The 19,235-nt window shown below is 41.7% G+C and overlaps 1 protein-coding gene and 1 long non-coding RNA gene across 2 annotated transcripts in view; both read left to right on the top strand.

The window, feature by feature from the left end:
• The window catches only part of stx12l (syntaxin 12, like), a gene marked incomplete in the record, with an annotated part of 146,461 nt that overhangs the window by 4,439 nt on the left and 122,787 nt on the right, over nt 1-19,235 (top strand). The window contains 5 exon segments of the mRNA XM_032530415.1: nt 2,503-2,640; nt 2,806-2,849; nt 6,221-6,320; nt 6,416-6,488; nt 6,576-6,658. Coding sequence (XP_032386306.1) covers nt 2,503-2,640; nt 2,806-2,849; nt 6,221-6,320; nt 6,416-6,488; nt 6,576-6,658 — 438 coding nt within the window.
• The window catches only part of LOC116698486 (uncharacterized), a 6,997-nt gene continuing 3,297 nt past the window's right edge, over nt 15,536-19,235 (top strand). The window contains exon 1 of the long non-coding RNA XR_004334222.1: nt 15,536-15,763. This is a non-coding gene — a long non-coding RNA (uncharacterized LOC116698486). The remainder of the gene's footprint in view (nt 15,764-19,235) is intronic.

The raw sequence follows: 19,235 nt of genomic DNA, 5'->3' as shown, positions 1-19,235 counted from the left end.
TCAAAATGTATCTAACCTTGTATAACAATATTGATATAATATCAATGTATTGCCCAGCCATAGTGGGGAGCTCAATAAATTTAAGCCCTGCTGGGTTGTATCATCTGCGGGTCGTCACATGAGGGTCATTGAGTCACATGGGAGTCTTAGAGTTGTAGGGAGTCATGTATTCATCCTGTTCCAGCCTAGTTTTTACAGCACTGTGCCCAGGGAATTACAGGTCTAATATGTGTCCATTTGCTTTAGTTTAGTTTGTTTACACATACACATGCAGATTAATATACACAAAATCAATAAAAGATGTGATATGCATGTGATATGCAAAAAACCCTCAGAGGGGCTTAATCTGGGCACTCTCCAATGCATACTCCAATTAAAAGAAACTAAAATAGTGTTAAGAAGATAAAAAAATTAACTAAAATTACACACTATATCAAATCAACAGAATAAATATGAAAGGTAAAATAATATTAGGAGTTATGTGGGTTGTTTACAAGACATTCCATAGGGAGAACATTGCACAGACAAAAACAAACCTTTAACAGCTTTCTTTCGTAGTGTTAGCTTTGAAAAATTTGATGGTAAAGCATTCCATATCACTGAACCTCATTTAAACAAAACGGAAGTTGAGATGTTCAACAGATCAGAGGTTTGAGTTTGTTATTATTTTGAGTGGCAAATTAGGAATTTGGTAACAGTAAAAAAAAAGAAAAGTAAAAAAGTTCGTTATAGAATGAAGGAACTATAGAATTTACTTGCGGTGGTGTGTGGCGCAGGAATGGCTGGGTTCAGTAATAATGGGTTCAGTTATAAACTAGTCATACGACTTTTTTTTGGTTCAGCAGATAAGATACCTGTAATACTTTACTATGATCCAAAAAGAAAGTTAGATGTTATCATTAATCTCAACACTATTCCCTCCTAACGCCTGTTAAATCATATAGGAGGTCTATCTAAAGTTAATTCTTGTTCATTTTGTTGGTTAGATCATTGTTCATTTTTTAAAGTGTATTAATCGGTGATTTTGGGATTGGAGGATCCTAAACACTCTGTTCTGTACTGTCCCTGTCCTGTGGCACTCATTCAGATCTCATCTGAGCAGATTTCTGCCATTCAAACACCTCTGAGTTGTAGTTTAAAACATTTACGGCAGTTTAATAAACCAGTTAATGGATACAGGCATGGAGAACTGAAGGCTTGGTTAGCAACCATTAGCTGTGAGTAGCGGTTAGCTCTAGTCAGAGACAGTTTAGCTCCGGTTAGCTAACTAGCTAGCTAGACTGCCTAGGAGAGGGGTAACAACCAGACTGAAAAATGACGTTCGAGGAGCTTTTACAGCATTGTTGCCGCGTTGTTTCTACAGTTTTATTAGTACAGTTAATCCCATTGCAAGACCAGCAGCAGCATGCTACTACTAACGTAACATAGCCTCTGAGCTAGTGGTGGGCGGATAATATCGATATTAACGTTGGTATGGATACCAGTGTAATGAGATCAATACTTTAGTTTTAGTTTCTCTCCAGCATGCACTGCTGCGGTTTTATCAACAAAGCGACCTGGCAGGCTGTGTCTGTGCCACTGCTTTCACAGTGCGGAGCAGGCCCACTTTGCTCCTTTTCCCCTCTTGTGGTTTGTTGTTGTACCATCACATGACTCAGCGGCGCCAGGCAAACAAGCAGTCAGGCCCGGCCCAGCAGCACACACAAGCAGGACAGAGATGGAGCAGAAAAATGGCGGAGAAAACAGGAGTGCCGCATGGCTGCATTTTCTGGCCAAAAATGTAAAAAGATGTAAAAAGGCTGTAAGACACAGTGTTAACATAGTATTAACACAACAAATTTACACAAGCATAGGGAAATTCTGTCCTGGGTTTTAGCTAAATAATATTCAAAGGAAAAATCACAACACCACCTAAAGGTCATGAAAATTCATTCAGATTTAGCAATTTGATGATGTATCCACCTTATCTATTAAAAAGTTTTGGTATCGTATCAGTATCGGCGATAGTGGCCCTGTACTTACGTGGGATCGGATCAATACCAAATATTGCAGTATTGCACAGCACTACTACAAGCAAGTGCAACGTTAACGCTGTCATGCACGCAGCGTGCACGCAGCATGCAAGTTCACGAGGGTGCGGGGCTGGAGGCAGCTGGTCAATGTGCACTGTAAAAAAAATACACAGTTGTTTGGAAAGAAAGTTAAATTGGCATTGTATCTACCTGGGCGGGTCAATTTACCTGGGCGGTGCGCCCAAGTAGAACCTATGTATGGGAGTGAAGGATCTTTTTTAGAGATCTGTATACAAATAAAGCAATCTGTTGTTAATTAATTAATAAACAGTGAGGATGCCCGATCTTGAAAAAATAACTGAAGTTGAAGAGAAGAATGATTGTCATGCACACAGTAAATGATTAGTAATGCCCTTTTGTCTGTTTGGGTGTCTGTGACACGACAACATTCAAGAAACATTTAAATGGTCTTTATTCTTCTTTCCTCCAGAGGCAGCAAAAGCTGCAGAAGGAACGTCTGATGAGTGATTTCTCCGCAGCCCTCAACAACTTCCAGGTGGTGCAGCGGAGGGCCGCTGAGAAAGAGAAGGAGTCAGTGGCCAGAGCTCGGGCTGGATCCAGAGTCATGGTGATTACCAGGCTTTTCATTGGACAAGGACTGTAGAGCCTTTACAACCAATAACATTACTCTTAAGCACATTCAATTACTTCTAGTATTATTGCACACATGATGGAAAAGTAATGTGAGTAGAGAGCTGACGTTGATTGAACTTTTTTGTGTTACTGTCTACAGGGAGATGGAGGCAGTGTGAATGAACAGCTGGTTACGTTTGAAAAGTAAGTTTCTTCAGAGTGTTTTTTTTAAATACGATACCTTCAGGCCATTTTCTACCCTGAAAAAGTCACAGTAAGGCCAAAGTATGTTCCTCTTTTGTTGGGATGGACCCCACCAAACAACCACATGGATCATTGCTGGTATATTTTCTGTGTATCCAAAAGTAAAATGTCACATCACACTGAGACATTTCCAGTAGACCAACACACTGGTTCTGCCAATATTATCAGTTTTTAAACTGTAGAAATATAAGCTATGTACTGGCCAACCTAAGTTATGATAAATGCCAGTACAGAAAGCCAAAAATACGTTTGAGGTTGTTTAGTAACAGTGTGTCCATTACATAGTCTGTCCACCAGAGAGCACTGACATTGTTTTCTACTATAACTATAAAATGCCAGTACTGTATATGTAATTGCCAATTTTTAGTAACCAAATTTAAGATCTCTTTTTAAATTGAACTTTAAAAGGAGGTTTTAAACTGTTAAATATTCGTGAGTATTAACAAATTTATTTAAAACAACAACAACAGTATTGCTCAGGCTCTAATTTCTAATTTCCGGCAACTATTGCTGAATTAACTTGTTATTCAGGGCAAAGCTTTGCTGTTGGGCCCCAACTGACCCCAACTCTCTGTATGGTATAGGATGGTATGAAACAGTACAGTTTGCACCTTGTCTTGCCCATACTCCCATAAAACACCCTACATGTGGCAGCTTTGTCATTTGGCATGTACAACCTGTACTCTTACTGTATGCTGGATAAAAAAAAACTACTTGGCTTCAGGATTAATTGATTGAGTCTTAAAAGTCAGGTTAGAGTGTGTTATTGTATTACTAATTACTTGTTAAAAGTGAATGTAGTCAGTCCCCTTAATCAAGTATCACAAAATTAAAGTAACGTAACAATATTTGCTGTTACGTTTGGATTATCTCAATACTAAATATGCAATAAAGATGAGAAATAAGTAAAATATCAATACACACTTTTTTGTTTAAGCACCAAAATGTGTACTATGCTCAGTGTATTTTTAGAGAAAAAATTAATTTTGCCAATTTTAGGCAGTATGACAAAGCTTACATTGCAACATAAACATACCTGGACCTTATCACAGGACCAAAGGACATAAAGTAATTGGCCGTCCTCAGTCTTACATTTCCAACAGTTTGGTGTGACTTTCAAAAAAAGTTTAAACTATCTAGAGAGAGTCCAATAGAAGCGGTGCATAATATTGAACTGAATGAGGCAGGACCCTCACATCGCCTGATATAGTTTTACTAATCCTACAGATTCTGTCCCACTCCTCATCATCCAGTTATACTAAGCTCCCTCTATCATGTATTTTTAAGGGCTGTCCAGGCCCCATTCCCCATGTTCTCCATAAGCATAGAATAAAACCCAGAAGCCTCATGGCCTTTTCTATATTTCAACACCCTATCTAAACATTCCGATGCCTTCGGAGCTGAAGAGGGATATACTTATTACCCTCATAAGTACAGTGTTTTGGCGCAACTTATAACCCTTGGCTACAGTGTATCATTCTTTATTTTAAATGATTAGTTTATAATTTTAATGGTAGATTTATTTGAACAGTGAAAGACAGAATAACAACAACAACAAAATCCAGAAAAACGCATGTCAAAAATTGTATAAATTGATTTGCATTTTAATGAGGGAAGTAAGTGTTTGACCCCCTCTCAATCAAGATATCTGGCCCAGGTGTCTTTCATACAGGTAACGAGCTGAGATTAGGAGCACGCTCTTGAAGGGAGGGCTCCTAATCTCAGTTTGTTACCTGTATAAAAAAACACCTGTCCACAGAAGCAATAAATCAATCATATTCCAAACTCTCCACCATGGCCAAGACCAAAGAGCTCTCCAAGGATGTCCGGGACAAGATTGTAGACCTACACAAGTCTGGAATGGGCTATAAGACCATTGCCAAGCAGCTTGGTGAGAAGGTGACAATAGTTGGTGCGATTATTCGCAAATGGAAGAAACACAAAAGAATTGTCAATCTCCCTCAGCCTGGGGCTCCATGCAAGATCTCACCTCGTGGAGTTGCAATGACCTGGGGAGTCATTCCCCGGAGTCCTTATTTTCTTTTTCGCCCAGCATGTTTCCTTGGATCAGGGAGGTTCCAAAATCACGGTTGCAGCTGTCGCCATGGTCCCGCTACACGTTCTGCAATGCCATGTTACATCCTGCCACGGTCTGCGGTGCCCTGCTACGTCCTGCTGTGCCTTGTAATGCCTCACAGTGCCTTTTGAACTACACAAGAGGATCTTGTCAATGATCTTAAGACAGCTGGGACCATAGTCACCAAGAAAACAATTGGTAACACACTACGTCGTGAAGGACTGAAATCCTGCAGCGCCTGCAAGGTCCCCCTGCTCGAGAAAGCACATGTACATGCCTGTCTGAAGTTTGCCAATGAACATCTGAATGATTTAGAGGACAACTGGGTGAAAGTGTTGTGGTCAGATGAGACCAAAATGGAGCTCCTAGGCATCAACTCAACTCGCCGTGTTTGGAGGAGGAATGCTGCTTAGGATCCCAAGAACACCATCCCAAACGTCAAACATGGAGGTGGAAACATGCTTTGGGGGTGTTTTTCTGCTAAGGGGACAGAACAACTTCACCGCATCCAAGGGACGATGGATGGGACCATGTTCCGTCAAATCTTGGGTGAGAACCTCCTTCCCTCAGCCAGGGCATTGAAAATGGGTCGAGGATGGGTATTCCAGCATGGCAATGACCCAAAACACACGGCCAAGGCAACAAAGGAGTGGCTCAAGAAGAAGCACATTAAGGTCCTGGAGTGGCCTAGCCAGTCTCCAGACCTTTTTCCCATAGAAAATCTGTGGAGGGAGCTGAAGGTTTGAGTTGCCAAACGTCAGCCTCAAAACCTTAATGATTTAGAGAGGCTCTGCAAAGAGGAGTGGGACAAAATCCCTCCTGTGTGCAAACCTGGTGGCCAACTACAAGAAACGTCTGACCTCTGTGATTGCCAACAAGGGTTTTGCCACCAAGTCATAAGTCATGTTTTGTAGGGGGTTCAAATACATCTTTCCCTCATTAAAATTTAAATCAATTTATAACATTTTTGACATGCGTTTTTCTGGATTTTTTTGTTCTTATTCTGTCTCACTGTTCAAATAAATCTACCATTAAAATTATAGACTGATCATTTCTTTGTCAGTGGGCAAACATACAAAATCAGCAGGGAATCAAATATTTTCTTTTCACCTCACTGTACCTTTTTTTTTGTTTGTTTCTGTTTTACTTTAACCTTGGCATTTGTAAATGATATTTTAGGCTGTATATTAAAGTATTAACTAAATATTAAAGATGGAACCGTATGATTGTGTAGGGAAGATGAGTGGGGCCAGACTCAGACGGAGGAGCCCACCATCACAGAGGAGGACCTGGATATCATCAAGGAGAGAGAGACTAACATCAAACAGCTGGAGGTACCAACCACATCACACAGAAGCATTGGAACTGTAACACACTGTTCTGTGAAGTTCTGTTCAACAGTTCACTCTCTTGCTCCTGTCCTCTCCAGGCCAACATTATGGATGTGAACCAGATCTTCAAGGACCTGGCTGTGATGATCCACGATCAAGGAGAGATGATTGGTAAGTCACAAGAAACTAAGGTTATCATTCAGTTGATCCTGTACATGTCATTTGGATGTGAGAGTGCATGTGTGTTCTGATTAACAGACACCATTGAGGCCAATGTGGAGAGTGCTGAGGTTCATGTAGACAGAGGGGCTGTCCAGCTGCAGAAGGCAGCCTATTACAAGGTAAGATAGAGGGGCTGTGCAAAATAGTGGAAACACTAACATGAAAATACATTTGCAAAGCCAGCTAAAGTCATAATATAATATAATATTCCACAGTATTTTCAACCATGTTAAAGAATAAGTCTGATATTCCGCATTCCATGAAAATACCAAACCAACAATGTGTTGAAACTAACACGCATTGTGTGTCAATTGACGGCTGACTCATTATGAATGGCACGGGTTGAATGGCGGGTCAGCGGAGATACACACGTTGTGTGTATGAAATGTCTGTACCGTCACTGCGCTGCATTTTTATGAACTATGATATTCTGGCCATGGGTCACATCTCTGGCCCAGGTCCAGCAGGCTCCGTCTCACGCGATCACTCTACCAACTAAAGTTAGTTGCATTCAATAACTTCTTCTGTGTTTTTTGCCGTGGCCGCCGCAGTAACAGAATTACCAGCAAATATCACTGGTGCAAATACAGCTGTATTAATAACAAAACTGTGGACAAATGTCCGTAGTGTGGACCGGATTGGTCGCCACATGTGTCTTTCCATGTTGCTGGGAGCCGTGTGTGAGTGAATGGGGGTGGGGCTTGCTCTGTGCTCTGTGACTGTCTACATCTAGAAACTAAGCTGCGCGGTGGAGGGAACAACTCTGACTGGCTCATGATCAGACACGGGTTTACAGAGCGGTAGATTGGCTTTGCACAAAAATATTAAATCAGAGCATTCTATGAACAGGATCACGCAAATTTGATCGTGGGAAGCCAAAATCGTGATCGTGATTAAGTTTCGATTAATTGTGCAGCCCTAGCATAACGTCAACTTGGGACCAAACTATGCTTTCCGTTGTGTAGTTTATTCACTCTAAACCAGTTGATGGAAACGCTTCTGATTCTAATTTTCTTTTTTTTCTTCTTTTTTGAACATTTAAAAGTTTCAAAAAAGCTTAAAATTTCCATCAAATTTGACAATTAGATGGAAACATGTGTTGTCCAAGAACTCTTAACTCTTATGCTAGGGGACGTGTTCCTTCATTACTATGAACACACACTCTCCATTTCATTTTGACTCAATTCCACATACTGTACACCATCCTGCTATAGGAAAGACTCACTAGAGACCAAATGTATTCACATTTGGTCTCTAGTGAGTCATCCATCCCTGAAAATAGTCCTCAACAAATGCACTTTCATACTGTTTATGTAACGTTTTATAGAAACTACCGAGTCCAGCTGTTTAAGGAAATTACGTAGCTTTTAAAAAAAATAACATTGCCAATTTCAACATGCTTTTCATTCACTTATTTGGTAAAAAGTTAACTGTTGCCTTAACAAAACCATAAGGAACACGCTTTATTAAAAGAATAGAATTCATTTCTAATGAATGCAAACAAAAACAAATGCAGCTTTATTATTTTTATATTAAAATGGCCACATTATAGACCAAGGCCATCAACATAAATTGAAGCGTAGGCTCAACCAGCACTAGACATTTTTTTAAACAACCTTAGCCTCTAACATGTCTGTTCGTTGGACTTATTCACATGGTGTTTTAAATACAATGACAGGAGAATGGCTGGATTTTAAATGAAAAGAAAAAGAGCTACTGTAACCTACACACACATTATACTGGGTCTGTCCCAAACGATTATATTTAAACCAGTAATCTAGTGATTCTTTTTTTGATTAGTCGACTAATCTAACGATTCATTTTTCAATTAGTGATTGCTCAATTATTAACAATTTACACAAAACAAATTTCAACAAGGTTCAAATCTTTATTTATTGAAATTGTTTAGCAATGCACTGTTCAAGTACAATGAATATGTAGTGCAACCTGAAGCTAGATGTAGGCTATCAATCCAACAACACAATAAAGCCTCTTTCAGGAGGAATACACAAATAAAACTTGTAGTAAACAAAGTGCAAAAAGAGTAGCCTGTGTTTGCTTTTTTTAACAGTACTAAGGTAAAATAATGAATAAGCTCTTGTTTAATATCCAAGCTCTTCTCCCTTTAATCTTACAGTAAAAAAGTGCAATTTCAGCAACATATGAAGATGTATCAAATAAATCCATCAATAAAACAAATTAACATTTCAAGTCACTTTACGGAGGAATACACAAATAAAAAACGTAAGAATAAAAAACATTTAAAAAAAATACATGGGCCGTAATAACTGACGTCATAAAGAACTCGCGAGATATCGGAAACAATCTGGCCTGGTTATGCAATTACTAAAGACAGTGGGGAAGACACAGTTTACCTCACACTCAAGTCAGTGCAGGACATACTGTATGCGGATGAGCTACGGAAGAAGCTGGAGAGGCATAGGTGAGCAGAACTTACGGAGTTTTGCTGCTGTTATCTTGACTCATTTTACAAAGTCTACAGACTACCATGTTGTTGTTGACATTATGAGTAAAATACTCCCATCTGAAGTGCGCGTCATATTGGAAGGATTGCCACTAGTATAAGCCATACACAGTGCACAGTACATGCACACATTCGCTGCTCTATCCTCCACTTTTATTCCAGGTCACTGTTTTTTGTCAGGTAACAGTAAATCCATAATGCTCTCAAACAGTAGATCAAGACTGACTGAGAGCTGCACGTGGCATCTCATCCGTGCCAACTGCGGCTTCCCAATACCTTTATGTTAAAAAGGACCAAACAATACATAAATGCTTCGGACTAAATACTGTTCTATCCCTAATGCGTGATCTGTTTTCAAAGATTTACATCATCAGTAGGAAAAATGAGCTTGGAGCTGAGGCATACAGGGTATGGAGGAAAGCATTAAGAGATGGACTAACACATGTTGGATCTTTTCTTTTTTTCTTTTTTTTTTTTACAATAAGAATAATGTAGAATAACATCCGCCTTATCAATTCAGGTGGTATAAGAGGATTAATATGTTCAAAATGATATCCTGTAGGGTTGTAACAATATGCGATATGAAACCGAAAGCGCGAGAATTGCGACACACCCCTTCCAACTCCGAGAGTTATCCTTCCCGTCCAGATTACAAGATCACATCGCAAGTTGCATTTTCAGCCCTTTTTTTCTGCTTGTGGAGAGCTACGTGACACATGAAACTATATTAATGAGGACCGGCGAGTTAAATCAGCCATCCGAACGTAAGCCTATACCAGGCAGACACACAGCTGACAACCTGCAGGTGGAAGCGGTGGAGACAGGCTCAGACATACACGCCGCGGTCCGCTGTAGACTTGTGTCACTCCCGCAAGGGATTTCAGAAAAGTGGCTGCACGTGTCCGACAATGAACAACATAACACCGGTGTTGTGTGCCTTCTGGTTTTAGCACCTACTGGTTTCCGAGCTTGTCCAGATGCTGTGTAAACCTATCAATGGCTACCCCCGTAGACATATTTGCTACATATTCAAAAAAAATGTAACTGGCTTTTGCATGTCGCACCTCAATATAAACTGTACTGAACTGAATAACTGAGCATGACACTACTGTAACATTGTAAAGTGGGAAAAATGTGTTTTAAAAGTAATTAAGATGATCTGTTTCGCGCTGGATTCAAACCTTCTTCAGCTGACTTATCAGCATGCGAGTCCACTACTCTATCACGTCAATCACGTTAATCACCAAGACACAACTTTGTTTTCTCTCGGTAGAACAAGAATCACTATTTATCTGAATAATCCAGAACATCTTGTTACCTTGATTTAGGCTTAAAACTTAATGATATTGTGCACTCTAACCTTCAACTACACCTCTGGGCAATACGTGTGCAAGGATTTGTCATAAATTCTACCAGGCAGCACAAAAACAAAACAACAACTGGTTACTCCGTCCTGGAAACACATGATCTCGACGCTCTCAAACAGCTACAATACCTTGGATTTATAAAAAGAAGCAATATATTTCTATTGACATGTCTCAATTGCCTACACAGGGTGGCTACAGGTATTAACAAGTTAAATTTAAGACTTTTTAAGACTTTTTAATACCAATTCTAAATCAATTTAAGACCAAATTTACGATGGAAATACAAAGTGGAAATATACAGTAATCTTTCCAAGTAACACAAATTAACAGTATGGTAAAATGACAATAATCTGTGAGTTTAGAACATTGACTTAATGTGTGTAATCTGAAAGCATAACACAAAAATGTATTGCTGTCCTAAATTATATTATTACAATTTTTCAGAACATTTGGTCCCTTAACAAATAGTTTATAAACATCAGTGAATAACATCAAGTGAATATTAAAAAACACTGTTCCTTTTGAACAAAAAAATAATTAAATGCCAATTCCAGCTGCTTTTAAATGCAAGACTCTATATGATTTGTGCCTGAGAGAGAGAGAGAGAGAGGAGAGAGAGAGAGAGAGAGGAGAGAGAGGAGAGAGACTCAGATGGATGGGTTGCAGTTTGTGGAGTACTCATCATAAGAAAAGTAGACGCATTGTATAAGTGTTTTGCGGTGGGGGATGTGTGTGTGTGTGTGTGTGTGTGTTTTCAGGTCTCCAAGTGACTAATTTTTGTTCAAGTTTTGATGTCTACTCATGAGCTTTTGTGAATATACTTGGAAAACAATTCATATACTATAATAAACAAAACAGTGACTTTGCACTTGAGAAAGCCTTCCCAAAAGAGTGTATCACCAATTTATAGTGATACACGCACATGCAAGTCCAGTTGTTTGCTTTTGGTTTTCTGGTTCAGTGTCTCAACATAATTACAAACGCACCGCATTTCTGGACTTCTGTGATTAGGTCTTTTTTGATATATGGCGCCAATCCAAATTTAGCCACGTATCTGGTCTTGTTTTTCCCACAGGTAAATGACTGTACAAGCCTTAAATCTGGAAGCATTGCTTGGAACACCTCAGTCCCGTCATCTGACCTGTATGAATTGTGTCTTGTCACAGTCCTCAGCCGGGAGTGTTGGCGTATAGCCCCAAATTGCTCGTAGGTCAGCTGGCGTTGTTGCTGTAGATTTCCCGCATAACATCTAGCGTTGTAGCGTTGACATTGTTGCTAGCGGTGGAGCAGAAACTAGCGATGGCGGGTTGCTGGCGTACCTTTACGTAGTCTCTGTTTTTTGCTTTATACGTGCGATTCCACCGCTCTGATCCCCATTGGCCCAAGTTTGAAAATCTTCCGACACATAACGCAGTTCGCTTCATAAGCATTTTCAGGCACCGACCTTAACCAAGGATACTCGTTGTTTTCAAGCCACTTGTCACTGAACTTGCATGTCCCCATGTTTCTAGACGGATATCAACAATTACTGTATCACCGGCATGCTGCGAAATTACAAATCCCCCGAAATTACAAATCTCACTGACTACGGCCACGCCAACACCCGCCCACGAAGCAGCTTGATTGGTTGGAGTGGTTAAGGTTAGGATAGCCGATTGGTCAGGGGATAGGACATGTACAAATGGGCTTATGTTACCGCGACAACGCAGCGCAAAGCCTACCGGGAAAAAATATTCAACAACAGACTGCCTGCATTTTCGCCGTGACATGACAAACATATTTAAGACCTACCCAATCTGAATTTAAGACAATTTAATGCTTTTTAAGGCCTTAATTTTAGGAAACGTGATTTAAGACTTAAGACTTTATAAGGACCGGCGGCCACCCTGCTACATCTACTTTTCAAATCGCCTACAACGTCATGTTTACGACAGAAGACACGCATTTGAAAGCCCTACAATACAAAGTTCTGTTTAAGAAATTTAAATAATAGTTTGTGCCCAACCTGTTGAATTGTTTGTGTTGTAGTATAGGCTATATTATGTCACCTGTGCACCCGGATATCAGCAAATCAGTTGTTAAACTGGTGTAAGATGAATGGTGAACGTTGTTTAACACATTCATCTTAGGATACTTCACACAGACAGAACCTTTTCCTTCAAGTAACTTTTGGACAAAAATGCAAACACAATGAAGTGAGATTCTAATTTTTCTTTATTGTCAACCAGGTAGGAAAAACTGCACAAAAATAGATTTTGCAATTTAAAAAAAAGCAAACGCCAAGGCCCACGGATACCAATAATGCCCCATGAACAAATTCTAATGAAAAGCATAACTTTGATGGTTGTGGTATTTTGTTCTTTATTGTCTTTGTGATTGTGTTATTTTTTGGTTTTGTATATGTTCTGTTTCATGTCATAGTCCTTGGTCGCTCTATTGTCTTTTATTTTTTGATAGTCTGGTTTTCTGTGCTGTTTTGCCTTTAGTTTTACTTCCTGTGTTTTCCCGCTCATGTGATTACCGGATGTCTTCCACCTGTTCCCCAGCCCTTGTGTCACCTGCCTCTTGTTACCTCGTTACACTCTGTATTTAGTCCTTATGTTCCCCTCATCGGTTGTCATATCCTTTTAGTGTTGTTGTGTGTCAGGTATCCTTCATGTTTATTGCGCCTGTGTTTCTTGTGTCTCTGGATTCCTATGACTTGCCTTTTCTTGTATGCTTCCCCATTTACTTGAATGGGAAAATAGCTTCCCAGTTTAAGTACTTCATATAAGGACTTTTTATTTGCTTTCATCTGCAAAAAAATAAATAAAAAACATAGAATGTCCTATAACGCATAAATGGGCAGAGAAAATCCCCCATACACAAAAGGGCAAAGAGGAAAAAATATATATATATATTGGCCTACATAAGGGGCTAACATAGGGTAATCAAGAAAGGCCAAAGAAAAGCATACAAATGCAAAGAAAAGATTCACAAACTGCATGCAGCACAATAAAAATATAGGTGTACTGGGGGTCGCCCAGCACAACTCCAGTGGAACCACAACATGCATGCTGAACACTCGATCTAAAGAGAAGCATGACCATTGATTAGTAATGGGCCTGTACATTTGAATGCAGAAAGGAACAATCAATTCCCCAGGTCCATGTAGAATAGAAAGGACAGTCCAGAAGAGGATAAACCAAATGTAAAACTTGGAAGCCCACATTATGAACGGCAGCGGGCAGCTAGCCAACAGCAGCAACCGCGTGGAGTCGAGAAGACAGGTGGAGAACGAGGTTATTTTACCGCACTCAGACACAAAACATCGGAATAGCAACAAAGTTTAAGACGTTCCAGGCGAAGGCTTATACTCTCGCTTGAGTGCAAATACACAGCCCAGTGATCCGCAAAAACGTTAAAATAACTGCAAAATAGTTAACCGGAGAGCAGCGGCTGCAAAACGCGCCAGCGTCCACTTCCGATCTCGCTAACATGCCATTCATTCCCTCACAGTCTGCAGAGGTTTTCTCAATTTTCTAACAGATTATATTCAACATTATTTTCACATAGGCTACACCTTAAAGAGGAAGACAAACACACACCTGATTCAATCACCAGTGTGCAGGCAATCTCCCTCCTCAAATGTGTGATTGCTGCCTGATCTGTGGCAAAAATCAGCACTTCACCGCTCAGGAGAAGCTGTGCAAGCTACATATGGAAGAGTACAATCAATAGAATCCATCCATTAGCTGTATCAGATAAAGTCAGATTCACTCATTCCTTGCAGACAAATGGCCCACATGATGTAACATCTGGCTGCTGGGGATGGTCAACTATGCTACAGGCCCATCTCGAAAAGTGCAGTTGTCTATGCCTCATGAAAGATCCGTGGAATAGAAAAGCATTGTTTCTATTGGAACCAAAAATGGTCTGTAACAATACTATTAACCTCCAACTCACCTTGGCATTTTTTTCATGCTATCAAGGGTTTCACCCAATGGATCCAGGTAAAGGGCCTGTGTTACCTTAGGATAAATGTAGTAGTGAAAAAGGACGGATCAACAAATCATATCGAAGTAACTAAGTTCTGGACTTTTACACATAGCTCTCTTAAAGCAATGGCAGTGGATAGGTACGCTCACCACAAGTGTCCAGTGGTGTTGTTCAGACAGGTCTACTGAGGACATCATAGGCCATGCGGTTGAGTTGAGAAGATGCACATACACATGAGAACCTGTGCGTTGCAATCACCAGTTTATTCTAATCATTTTTTTTTCTTCAATAATGACCTTGTTTAGTCCCCTGTATGAGCCTTGCCATATAGCAGTTCTGGAATGAGTCATCATAAAACACTCTTCTCCAGTTGCCCTCTCACTTTCTCCAAAGTGCAATGGATAAAAGCATTGATCACCTTAAAGACCACATGTGTGGAATTATATTTTGGCATTAGCCATATGTAAGCATTCAAAGATAATTGACACATGCATTTACCTCCCTTTCAACCTCTTTATCTTGGGCCAGATTTTTCAGATCCCTGGAAGATACCTTATAAGGCCCCACTTTGCTCCACAGCACGACTTGCCATTTCCCGGACCAAATCTCTATCATTGACATTTAGAAGGTGTTCTGCATTTGGCATGGAGAGTTAACACAAATTACATTACAATACTTACATTCCTCTAGAGAGACACTGAGGGCTAAGAGGAACTGAGGAAGTCCAGGGGGGGGGAGGGGGGTGATGTCATGGGGTCAGGCTGAGGACTGACAGATGGGAGTGACTGAGGACTGGTGGATGAGGTTATGCTAAGGATTGACAGATAAGAGGGACTAAGGATCCGAGACCCACTCGCAAGGGATCCGTGGCTGGGGATCAACAAACCTTTTCAGCTGGTCCAGGTTGATTTAATTTTAATGCCTTCCCATTGGCTTGCCAGCAGGTCAACACTTTAGCCCTCAATTGTTGTTATGGTGTACGGCCCCAGGCGCTCCCTCTCCATCGTCCCTCCCTTCCGCTGCAACTTCTCTGATGTTCTTTCGGAGGACTTTGTCCCAACCTCAAAATGGTCATCCACAGGGCTAAATATTTTCGTGCCGGTTCTCCGGGGTGCGGTAGTTAGGAAAAATAAATAAATACATTTTGGGAACTTTCATGTGGTTTTATATTTGAGTCAATTGATTTCACCTACCAATCATATGAGAGGAACGCAACTCTAACGCAGAGCTTAAAACACTCTGGCCTGGTGCCGGATTTCTGGGCTATGATTATTTTAGAAAAATACATGAAGTCCACATGGGTTTGTTTTTGATGCGCTAGGTTTAACCAATCATTGAACTTCCACTTACCAATGAAACAAGTTCTAGCCAATCAGATGCAAAGTAGGGCGGGTGTGATGAATGATGTGAATGAAGGAGGACATAAAAGCAGAGTACAGCAGGCAGAGACAAAAGAGTCCAAGCAAAGTACAAAAATGAAGGAACAAGGAAAAACAAAAAACGCCATACAGGGGCTGGCAAAACTCACGGGGAGGAAAACTCACGGGGAGGAAAAACTCACGGGGAAGGCAATGGCAGGGAAACGAGCAGGACAACATGAGACGCCAACAGGAACAAGGATCTGACACAGGACAAAGAAAGCACACAGACTAAATACATACCAGACTTCAAAATAAAACAGGAAACAGAACACATACGAGACCAGACCCAAAAAACACAAACAAAACTCAAGACAAGACAAGACCAGGCTAGGAAACATATACAGTTAAACTATAACATAGGACCCCCAGGGAATCCAGAACCAAGGGAACCTAAGGGACTTGAGCCAAGAGAACCCAAAATATTGGGGGCCGGGATCCCTGAGGAACTGGGGCCCGGGGAACCCCGAGGGGAATCTTGGAGGGAACCCCGAGGGGAACCAGGACCAGAGGGACCCTGGGAACTGGGTCGGGGGGACTGGTTCCAGGAGAACCCCCGGAACCGGGGCCAGGGGAACCCTGAAGAGAACCCCAGCAACCAATGTCGGAGGAACCACGGGAACCAGTGCCAAGGAGAAGCAGGGGGCAAGACGCCAGCTGAGGGTCAGGGACGCCGACCGCCTGCTGAGGGCCAGTGACGCCGGCTGCCAGCTGGGGTGTCAGGGACACTAGGCACCAGCAGGGGGGTTAGGGATGCTAGATGCCAGCGGGGGGTCGGGTCAAGGAAGCTAGGCGTCTGGGTCAGGGAAGCTGGGCGTCGGGTCGGGGTTAGGGAAGCTGGGGGTCGGGTTAGGGGAACTACTAAGGTCAGAGGGACTGCACACCGGCTCAGAGTCTGAGGAGCCGCATACCGGGCTGGAGTCCGATGAGCCGCACACCTGCTCAGACATCCAAGGTCAGAAGAGTTGCATGCTGGCTCCGAGTCAGAGGAGCATCACGCCAGTTCGGGGTCAGCCAAACTGCGTGCCAACCTGGGGTCAGGGTCAAAAGAGCCGCATGCTGGCTCAGGGGAGCTGGTCTGCGCTGACTCCAGGGGAGGACTGGTCTGCACCAACTCTTGGGGACGGGTCTCTGCCGGCTCTGGGAGAGGACCGTACTCCTTGTCCACCTTCTCCCAACGTACCAGCATGAGGTGCCACGCTGTGGTGGGATCTGACTCATACAGGCGGCAAAACGTGTTGGACATGAAGTTTGCCGCCGGATCGAGTGGGTGGAGGAGAGGCTCAAAAACGTACTCCGCTGCGAGTACAGCAGGCAGGTAGTGGAAGTTTCAAAAGGGCAGAGTTGATTAAACAAAAGAGTCCAAGCAAAGTACAAAAATGAAGGAACAAGGAAAAACAAAAACCGGAGCACAGGGGCTGGCAAAACTCACGGGGAGGAAAACTCACGGGGAGGAAAAACTCACGGGGAATGCAATGGCAAGGAAGACATCAAGTGGGGAAACGTGCAGGACAACATGAAACGCCAACAGGAACAAGGATCTGACACTGGACAAAGAAAGCACACAGACTAAATACACAGGGTAACGAGGAAATAAGAGGCAGAGGACAAGAGGGCTGGGAAACAAGTGGAAAACATCAGGTAATCACGTAGGTGGGAAAGCACAGTAAACAAAACTAAATACAAAACGAGACATAGACCAGAGACTTCAATATAAAACAGGAAACAGAACACATACAAGACCAGACCTAAAAAAAACACAAACAAAACGCAAGACAAGACCAGGCTAGGAGAAACATACAGTTAAACAATAACACAAGACATAAACCTCAAACCGTAAAAGCGAGAGTGCAGCGTGTGGTCTCCGTGGTTACGCTGCAAAAAAAAAAAAAGTAGATACAGCTTTAGTTGAGAAAGGAGTTAAAAACAAGTGGTGCTGGACATGAATAGAGGAAAAGGGTGGAGACAGGAAGCCGTTTAGCACTTGGTGCCTCCAATTGAGCACCCGGCTGTAGCGTATGTTTAAGGAAGATGCTAACTGTACGGCAGCAGCGGTAAGAAAGTGCTTGCTGGTCATAAGATGCACAAAGCTTTGTTCCATGCACTCTGTCATATAAGTACGTTACCAGCATCGACAGCCCAGTTAACAATTTTTGGTTTCCAGAACGTTCTGGGAACGTTCCCTGAAGGTTCGTTTTGATTGTATTTCGGTTATCTGTTGGTTAATTGGAAGGTTTTCCTAACGTTCTGGAACGTTCGTTTTTGGTTACAGCGAACGTTCTCGGAACATTCCCCTAACGTTCTCTAAAAGTTACAACCTTTAGAGAACGCTAGGCGAACGTTCCCGCAACCTTTAGAGAACGTTAGGGGTAGGGATGAGCAGAGTACTTGGCTGAAACTAGTATCCGGTACGGATAAAGCACTTTTGCCGAGTACAAGTATTATACGAGTAATGCGAGTCAATATCTGTACTCGGATTGAATAAAAGTCTCGATTGACTGTGTCTCCATTCTGTGACAGTGCTAGTCACAGCGCCCTCCCCTACACTATTCTGTGATAGGCTAGTCCCAACGCCCCTCCCTACACACACAGATTCCTTCTGTTATTGTGTCTGACTGGCTGTGCTCACTCTCACAAGGAGAAGTGAACAGCTGGGGTTTGTTCAGACATAGTGCTTGGTAGGATGCGACTCTGGTTTTTTTTAAACTGCCTGCTGGTTCTAACCAGTTTTTTTGAGTGTCTGAAACGTTCTTGCTGTGTTTTATGAAAAAAAAATAAAAGGCAGTTGCGGTATAAATGAATAATATAAATTAAGATACACACACACACACACACACACACACACACACACACACACACACACACACACCACACACACAAACGCATTCCAACCCCCCGCCCCCTGTCTCTCTTTGTTCTCTCCTCTCTCTCTCTCTCTCTCTCTCTCTCTCTCTTCTCTCTCTCTCTCTCTCTCTCTCTCTCTCTCTCTCTTCTCCTCTCTCTCTCTCTCCCTCTCCTCTCTCTCTCTCTCCTCTCTCTCTTAATTCACTCGACCCACACACACTCACACATACCTGGTGTGAAAATAAAAAGAACCAAAAAAAAAAAGATCATAGAAAAATTAAAAGTTAAAAAGTTATATTATTGAGTTCATTACATTTTACTTAATAATTGCAACCGCATTGTTGTATTTATTGTTGCAAAACTGTACATAGTTCGTTTGTTACCATGACAACACCATTGATCTGAAGCTCAATGCTGATGCTGTCATGGAAATAGTTTTCTAATCAGCAATAAATATAACAATTTCTGATCAACCCATATCAATTGCAAGCTTAAAATAACATACTGGTTGAAGCCCCGCCCATTTCAAAACTACCCGACCCATTTCCGGGTTAGACCCCGCCCAGTCCGAGTACAGATACGGATACAGATAATTCATGTGGTA

This window comes from Etheostoma spectabile, chromosome 12 (genome assembly GCF_008692095.1).
Source record: "Etheostoma spectabile isolate EspeVRDwgs_2016 chromosome 12, UIUC_Espe_1.0, whole genome shotgun sequence".
In the NCBI taxonomy this organism is placed as follows: Eukaryota; Metazoa; Chordata; class Actinopteri; order Perciformes; family Percidae; genus Etheostoma; species Etheostoma spectabile.
The sequence above is the reverse complement of the archived record's forward strand: the minus strand, read 5'-3'. Positions and strand labels throughout refer to the sequence as shown.